The sequence below is a fragment of the Malurus melanocephalus genome, unplaced genomic scaffold (genome assembly GCF_030028575.1).
Source record: "Malurus melanocephalus ecotype Western Australia unplaced genomic scaffold, MMel_1.1 scaffold_321, whole genome shotgun sequence".
Taxonomy (NCBI): domain Eukaryota; kingdom Metazoa; phylum Chordata; class Aves; order Passeriformes; family Maluridae; genus Malurus; species Malurus melanocephalus.
The window spans coordinates 397,161-405,922 of NW_026623553.1; the positions used below are offsets into that span (position 1 = coordinate 397,161).

General features: G+C 52.8%; 1 protein-coding gene across 3 annotated transcripts in view; it reads right to left on the minus strand.

Moving 5' to 3' along the window:
* Positions 1 to 51: 51 nt before the first annotated feature.
* The window catches only part of NRG2 (neuregulin 2), an 85,191-nt gene continuing 76,480 nt past the window's right edge, over positions 52 to 8,762 (minus strand). For all 3 annotated transcript variants that reach the window (XM_057377677.1, XM_057377674.1, XM_057377678.1), the window contains 5 exons: positions 7,348 to 7,450; positions 6,337 to 6,460; positions 4,928 to 5,055; positions 2,298 to 2,522; positions 52 to 973 (listed from right to left, as the gene is read on the minus strand). In XM_057377677.1, coding sequence (XP_057233660.1) covers positions 325 to 973; positions 2,298 to 2,522; positions 4,928 to 5,055; positions 6,337 to 6,460; positions 7,348 to 7,450 — 1,229 coding nt within the window. In that variant the 3' untranslated portion in view covers positions 52 to 324. The remainder of the gene's footprint in view (positions 974 to 2,297; positions 2,523 to 4,927; positions 5,056 to 6,336; positions 6,461 to 7,347; positions 7,451 to 8,762) is intronic.

The following is an 8,762-nucleotide window of genomic DNA, read 5'->3' on the forward strand; positions in this document are numbered from 1 at the left end:
TTTTTTTAACTTTATTGTTTGTTTTCTTTTCTTCTTCTTTTTTTTTTTTTTTTTTTTTTTTTTTTCTCGGAAGCTGTAAATCAAGACATTACATATAAATAGAGATTCCCTATAAAAAAGTCATTGTCGTTAGCTATTATAAGACAACTTTGCTAAAATGAAAATAAAACATTTTTATTTGTTATATTTTTTTGTTTTCCCCTCTTTTATATAAAATAAAAATATTTATTTTTTTTGTGTTTTGTGGGTTTTTTTTGTTTTCTCGCCTCGCCTCCCTCGTCTCGGCCTCCTCCGTGCGGGGTGGCGGCTGCGCGCAGGAGGCGCTCAGAGAGAGTCGGGGTCCGCTTTGGGCGCCGTGTGCCCCAGGCTGCCGCGGCCGCCGTCGCTGTGCCCGCGGCACGAGTAGTGAGTCCGGCTGTCGCCCGGCCGGTGCAGCGGCGGCGACTCGGCGTGCGCCGCCTCATTGTTCTGAGTGCTTAGGAACGGCGTGCTCTCGGCCACCAGCTCCTCGTCAGACTCGCTGTAAGAGGCGCTGCTCAAGGAGAAGGAGTCCCGGACGGCTCTGGCTCTGTGAGGGATGTGCCCGTTCAGTTTGGATTTTTTCCACCGCCTGTTGCTGCTGGCTGTTTTCTTTGGCTGCTCTAGCGCTGTGACGTACTCCTGCGTCGTCTCGTACTCGTCRTCCTCTGTGATGCGGAAGGGGCTGGAGGGCAGGCTCCCCATGCTGTCGTTTAGGTAGGTCTTCCTTTGGTAGTAGCTGTCGTACCTCTGCGTGTCCTGGAAGGGGAGCTGGTAGCGCCGCAGGAGGGGCTGCTGCTCCTCCACGCGAAAGCTGATGGGAGCCGCCGGCGGCAGGGACACGGCGTGCGCCGAGTTCGGGGAGGTGATCTCGAACGTGGGCACCTGCGTGGGCATCGAGTAGTGGAAGTCAACGGGCGACAGGCGTGCTGGTGTGGTCAGGGCCGACACATACCTGCAAGAGCAACACCTCTGTTTGGACACCGGACGACCCCAAAAACCACCGGCTGAGCCCGCGCTCTGCTGAACACACACGTGGCCCAGGGACCCACGAGGGCTCCGCTGAACCTGCTGGTGGAGCTCTGCTCCTCTGGGGGAATCAGGAGGAGAACCCTTGCACTGCTGTGCCGGGGCAGGGTGAGCTGCTGCCTTCCATGGGCAGCATGTGCTGAGCACCCCTGACGGCTCCTCCCGAGGGACTCRCCGTGCAATTCCCACTCTGCCTCGCTGCAAACCCTGCAGCATCTCCCAGCAGGCTGAGTCACGGCTTCGCTGCCTCTCACCTGCCTGACAGCTGCTTTCTGTTCCCTCTGGAGCTGCCAGCCTTGTCTCTGAGGAAGGTCCCTGGAATTCCCTCCCCCTGCTCAGGCCGCAGATGAGGAAAGCCTGGGCACTGCTTTCTCTGACTTAGCGGAAATCTTGTGTCTCAAAAAGCCACCTACTGCTCTCATCTGCTCTAGTGACAGCATCAGTGTGGTCACTCAGGTCTGGTGTAGCCCCTCTCCAAGCAGCYCTTCCTTCAGCATCACCCCTTTCTAAGGAGCAGATCTCGTTTCCTCTCTGCAGTCCCAGTGGTGTCTCTGCCCAATCCCACCTGCCCAGGCTCTGTGGCTCATCCAGGAGCTTCACTCCCATGTGTTTTGTGATGTGTGACATCTCCATAGGAGCTGGGTCAGCCTGCATGGACCAGGGACAGGAGTGAGAGCAGGAGATGCTGCCTTTCTCCTCTGTCTCATGGACAAGTTCTACTGCCTTGAAGGGAAATTGCCCGAAAGTGGCCACCAAGAGTCACTCATGGCTACCTGCAAAGGCCTGGAGCAAGGGTGGAGAAGTGCAGAACCAGGCCAGGAAGAGGACTGCTGCTGCTGTCTCAGCTCTGCAGTGCTGWCCCTTGAAGGTGATACCCAGTCCTGTGCCAGGGCTGTGCCCTGCTCACCTGACCATGCAGGACTGTGCTTAGGACAGACACCTTTGTCCCAGGTACCAGAGGGCCAGACCCTGCTGGAGCTGCTGGCTCACCAAGCTGCTCAGGGTGTTCTCTCAGTCACTGCCAGTTGCTCCTGCAGCCAGGTGTATTCTGCTCCTGTCATCCCTGTGCTCCAAATGCCACCAAGGTGCAGAGCTGCTGCCACCCTGACCAAAGTGGCCTCCTGGGGTAGCGGCTTCCTCTGGTAGGAGCAGAGCTGGAGTTTCCCCAGTGCTACCATGGCCCTGCTGCTCTAGGGCTGGCAAAAGCAAACATTTCTGTGTTTCTGTGGCACCGAGCAGTGGGGTCTGACCTCTCGCTGTGGGGCGAGTCCCGCAGGGAATCCACCGAGTCGCGGTACTGCGTCGTGGGCCGCCGCGAGTCCTCGATGCAGAAGGTGGCCCCGCGGCGAGCCCGTGCCTCCACGCACGCGGGGCTGTTGCATTTACTGGTTCCCACCGAGGACAGCATTATCCCAGACTGCGAATCTGAAGTCAGGCTCTCTGTTCGCTCCAAGCTCCAGGTGTGGCTTTCATGTCTGTGGAGCAAAGCCCATAAGGACAGTGAGTGAGGAATCCCCACCCCGCTGTCTCCAAAACCTGCACACAGACACTGCTCACACTCAGCTCTGCACCCCTGCTCTGGTTTTCCCCTTCTCTCTCATTAGGATATGTCAGGCCAGGGATGCCCAAATTCCCAACCCTACCTTTGATTTGCCTTTTTTTGCTCCTCYTTGGAGATGTCATTAGAGGACCAAGGAAGTAAAGCAGTGCCATAGCAGGTATTTATCCCACCACGGAATAAATAGCTGGGGGCAGGATGGGACAGCCTCTGGAGGGATGCCAGGGCAATTCTGCTTTGTGCTTGCAAAGTGTTCTGGGTGTGGAGCAACACATTGGCTATGCCAAGGCAAGTCAGCCAAGTTTCTTCACATGTGCCACCTGCATTGCCAAGTGACAGCCCCTTTGGAATCRCTACCGCAGAGGAGCCAGGAGAAGCCACTCAAAATGAGCAGAGCAAAGTGTACCRAAGGTTTTGGCAGCAAAACTCTTTCAAGGTGCTAGACAAAGACTGTGATGTGCTGGGTGGTTGGAGCCCCAGCTGCCCCGGTCTTGGTGCACACAGGACATCCCACGAGAGCTCACTGGGGACAGCAGGTGCTGACCACTGACCCCACCACACKGACCCCCACCACTGCAGAAACACGGGATCCATTAGAGCAATCCCTCCGAACTTCCAAACTGCAGCAGATGGAGCTGTGTGGGTGGAGGATTTTTGGGTGGGGGTTTAGAGAGGACAGCAGCCCTCATTAAGAACTTCCCAAGAACTTGTTAATTATTGATGGCTCCAGGCACATGCTCATTTATAACTTCAAACAGCGTCCTCATTAGAGGCGCTGATGGAGTAAAATGGAGCCTGATTATGCCAGTAGTTTGCCTCTGGCATGACTTCAAGAGGCACCTGCTCGCTACACTTGACTCAGGAAAATGAGGTGGCAGGTAGCCAGGACCAGAGGCTACGCAAGGTAGGTTCCTCCCTACAGCTGCCATGAGCTAATGCTGCCCTCCAGACACACCTTTGCATCTTCAGAAGGTGCCCAGGGATGGCCCAGGCCTTTGAAGTGATCATGGAAGGCCAGCAAAGTGCAGCTCTGCAGGCACAGGAGCCTCTGCGCACCTGGCTCAAGCTTGCACACACCCAGCCAGGGCTGGGCTGCAGAGTACAAATGCCAAAAAACCTGGAAAACATAGTCTAGCTCAYGAGGTGTGGGATTTCCCTGGAAAAAGGAGTCATTCCCAGCCCATCATTCCTGGCTCCCTCTCTGCTTGCTGAAGGTACAGCCAGAGGAATCTGGGGAGGAATTCACCTGAAAACCAAAATTCGACATCTGACATTGATCTTGCCCRGTGTAACCAGAGCACTTGCTCAAGACTGAGGAATGCCTGAACCCTAAGGAAACCTGCCTGGAGGCACCTATGAGCTTTAGCTGAAAGAATTCCTGCATTCCTGGATGAGTGGGGACAACCCCATCAGGCTGGTGAAGGACATGAGCCAGTCACGTATCAAAGGCAGTGATCTCCAGGGGAAACACCTGTCACTTACTGGAAAAAACACAAGAGGTGTCAAAGAGGAACAACAGGAACATCCAAACTCAAAACAGCACAGGACCTCTTTTAGAGCATTTGAAGGACTTTTCTGAACATCGTAAAAATAGGGAAGTCCATCTGCAGTTTAAACGTTGTCAAAAACCATGAGAATATTCAGGTTCCAACCCATRTTGTTCTTCCCCCAATGGTTATTTTGAAATGAAAATAAAAATATGTCTCATCTTGTGTCACAAGAATTGTCAGCACTTTCCTGCTAAACCCAGTTTTCCCAAAAGCTTCAGAATGACTTGCAGTGAAAGAGGTGCCACCACCTGAGGCTGAGGGTGACAAATTGCATGGGAGAATTTTCTTTCTGGTTGAAACCTGTGACTTCCGAGTCARACCCTGTCTCCGAGGAGCCGATCAGAACATTTTGTGATTTTTGTGTACTTTATCTCCCACAAGTCAAATTCATTCTAAATGTGAAACAGATAACCTGTGTCTGCTCAGTGAAGTATTTCCAGATGTCCATCATGGCTGCAAACATAACCTGTAAAACCTTTCCTACAGACGTCCTCCCATTTGGGTCTGTGCAAAGCATGGAAGCACAAATTCATTTCCTCCTGTTTTCCAGCTATGTCAGTGCTGCAGGATCCTGCTGGCACCTCCCTGCAGGTCAAGGATCACACTTTTCCATACCTCTCAGTAACTCACTGTGCCTGCAATGGCCTGTGTGCCACTGCAGAGCCAAACAACAAGTGAAAACAGAAAGGGAGGTGAAAGGAAAACCTTTGAATCTCACAGCATCCTATKGCAAACAGCAGGAGAAAGCAGCAGAGAAAATGGCATACATCACCTCTGGCTGGACGTCGGGGTGGCTGTGGAGCAGTGATGGGATGGGGAGCAGGAGTGACTTCCTGAAAAGGTTGTCTCTGTTTCCCTTCGGATCACGTGCTCGGTGGCAGAAACATTCTTAGAAATRTACTGCAAAATAGCAGAGAATCACACAGATCAGCCACCAGCCTGTGAATGCTGCCAAAGAAAAATTTAGCTAGCCTGATTACTTCTGTGAAATCAGGTGAGGACTGAGCAAACCCAGAAGCTCTGCAGCCCACGGGGAGGGATGAGGAGGGTGAAGGCTTTTCTCTGCCCCTTCACTTTGAACACTGGAAAAGGGCAGTGGCAGGGGGGCTGCAGCAGGGTGTGAGAGCTGAAGGGTTTCCCAGAGGACAGTGGTACCATGAGTAGCTACTGAGCAGAGACATCCCTGCCCACAGCAGGTTACACCCGACCGAGTCCCAGCAAAAAGAGAACAACGTGAAATCTGTCAGAGATGTGAGTCCTACAGAAACACCAGATGTGATGCAAATATTTATGCTGAGATATTCCTTTATCTAACCACCAACCCTCTTCCCACAGGGGCACTAAGCACTCTGGGAGAGTCAGTACTTTGGGGCCAGGGGGCTKTGTTCTCAGAATTCCCTTTCCCCCTTCCTCCATGGCTGGGACCCAACMCAGCTAAATTTTAACATCTAAAGGATGACCCGAGAGAGCTTGCAGCTGATTCACTGGACTCATTTCTAACAGTACTTTTCCTTGTTTGGCTCTGCCTCCCCCTTCCCTTTTTCTGACCCCTTTCAAGCCCTTGGTCCAGCGAGGCACTTAAGCCCATTGATGGCCCTGTTGAGTTCATGGGGTTTGATGGGAATTCATGGGACTGACGTAATGAGAGTGGCTGGACAATCCTCTGTCCTAAAGACTTAATTGTTCTCATTGACAGTGGCATCCCACCAGGATTTCCCACCTTGCCCAGGACAGAGCACGTGGCATGGGCAGGGGGTCTGATGGACAGCTGACCACAACACCATGATGTGATGTGCTTCAGCACGACAYAGTCACCACGGTGGGACTGGACAGGACAATAAACAAAAACATCGGGAAYATCTCTCCCAGTGGAAACGAGGGTCACACTGGATTCATCAAAACAAGCCTATCCCAAATGCCCTGCACTTCAGGCAGTCTCGCCCTGCACTTCAGGCAATCTCATCCTGCACTTCAAAGCAAAATCACATGCCCCTTCAGATGCTGCTTTTGGAAATGTTTCTGCTCAGGATCTTATCTTTTTGCTCAAGTTTGTTTGTGTTTTGCTCCTCTCTCTCACACGCACACGTGGATGTGTAAGGATACACATCCATGTCAAATCCCTGGTGGAAAACAAGGATTGGCCTCAGTGGCATGCAGGGAGATGGAGACACAGGGTCTTACATCAGCCATTTGGATTTCCTCAGGATCCAAACGTGGATGGCTTGGCCCATTCGCAAGGCTCCGGTTTTGATGAGCGGGACACATGTTCTGCCGCAAGTGGTTATGCATTTGTTTTCTTTGTTTCCTTCAAAACAGAAAAAAAWTCTATTAGGAACCCTTCTCTCATGGGGCTCTCTGCCCCCAGAGATGAAAGGGAAGGCAAGTCTTGGACACAGGAATGTTCCATGGGGTTCATGGAAAGTTGMAACAAAGGAACAAAGCATTCAGTGCTTAACACCTCCTAATGCTTTTCCACATAAAAGGTGAACTTTTCTTGTCATGGGCAATTTGGGAAGCTGGGTCCAGGGTCTCCCTTCCAATACAAGGCCCAGCACAACCCGTGGCACCATGGTGCTTGCAGTGAAGAAAAGTGGGGAGAAGGAAAAGGGGGAGCAGGTCCTGACTTGGCCTTTTGGTGACAAATACTTGACCAGTCCTGCACTAAGGACAAAGTGTCAAAGCCTACCCATGGTGGGACATCCACTCCACAAGAGCCGCTGAGTCCCAGGCACCCTGAACTGAGATGAGGTGCAGGCTGAGTAGGGAGAAATGTGCTGAGCAGGCAGGGAAGGTGACCATAAAAGAGGTTCCCGAGTCTCCTGTTCCATCCAGACTGCTCTGAAATCCCTGTGATGCACACAGCTGAGCCCACAGCTCCTGCACAACAGCYCAGGGCACTTCTGCTGGCAGGAGCTGAGCTGCTGGCTTGGGGGCCAGCTTTTCCCTGGAACACAGCATCACCTGGCTGGCCAAAATGATGCTGTTTCAGGGAATAAACAAATGGTGCCAGGAAATTCAGGCACAGCCTGGCAGAGAGCTTCAGTGGCCTCCTGCATGAGACCTTCCTGGGAATACCAGAGCCCATCATCTCCTGAAAACAGCATTTGGGTGAGAAGCATGGCAGTGTGGAATGTGAACACTGCCCCTCACTAACCTCTGGCCAGTTCTCTCCTGCCAGCACCCCATACTCACTTGGTTTTACAGTAAGCTACCACACAGACGATGCCCACCACGAGCAAGGCCACACAGATTCCCGTGATRGTTAAAACTCTCTTCTGGTAGAGCTCCTCAGCTTCTGCAAATGGAGAGAAAGAAAAGTTACCCATGAGCTCCAGCACCGGGGCGGTGTCTGGCTGCACAAGAACCAGCACTGTGTGGGGGTGAGACAGAGGACAGGGCTTGGGCAGCCCTCCTCCCATCCACTGCCCCAAAATGCCATCTGATGGCTGCTCCAAACCTGAGCCTGGCTGGCCCGACCTCACTCACCCCTCAAAAGACCTTCACTCCTTTTGTCTCCCTGCGCCTTTGCCCTCTCTCACTCAGCAGCTCACCCCTTCTCCCTTCACACTTGTCACCTTCCCTCTTTTCCCACAGTGGCTAATCTCAAAAAGCCGTGTGACTCTGCTCTCCCTTCCAGCAGATCCCTCCTTGCCGGGGCCCAGGTCACCTCCCAGGGGAGCCCTGGAGCGCCCCAGATCCCTGATCCCACTGGGCTCTGCTCAGGATGCTCTGCCTTGAGCAGCTCCATGCCCTGGGGCTGGCTGGGGTGGGAGCACCACCGAGAAAAGCCCCAAAGCGTGTGGGTGCTGAAAGGGACATCCTGCAACAGTCAAAAAGCAGCATGAGGATGGAAAAGTGATAGCGTGTCAGGCAAAGGAGAGGGAGCGGAGTAATTTAAATCCAGGAACCRGTTATGGATTTTTAATGAAACCCTAGGAAGCGATTCATTCCTTGCTCCAGGTAACGCAGAGGCACACACAGAATGGGAGCAGCTTGCTGCTGCCTCTCTCAGCTACCACCACGAGTCACGGGCTGCCTTTCCAACCAGAAGAGCCAGGCACTTGCACCAAAACCCAGACCATGCTGGAAGTGAGGAGATTCATTCCCATCAACCAAAGCTCCCGGGAAATCCCAGCTTGGATCTGGCCTGGAGTGTGACCATGCTGCATGGGGCAGCACCACCATGGCAAGGACACCTCCTCCTCCAGGGCCACACCAGAGCAGATGGGACACCCAGCAACCTCCACCAAGACCAGGGGCAGTTTGGTTTTGCAGCTGAATGGGGCAGTTTGGATTTCCAGGTGGATGGGGCAGTTTGCTTTTCCAGCTGGATGGGGCAGTTTGCTTTTCCAGCTGCATGGGGCAGTTTGCTTTTCCAGCTGGATGGCTGAGACAAGGGCTCAGTGCAGAGCTGCCACCAGAGTTTCAGTTCAGCAGCTGTGAACAATGTCCTCATGCCCCCAGACTATGTGTTAAAGTTACTGGGRGTTGTGCCTTCTTTAATATTCATGGTTTTTATTTTTCTTTTAATCTAAATTAGGGAATAAAAGTCATGCCATGGTTGATGCACTCGATGTGCTTCTCTACACCACTCAAAATACCCTGAA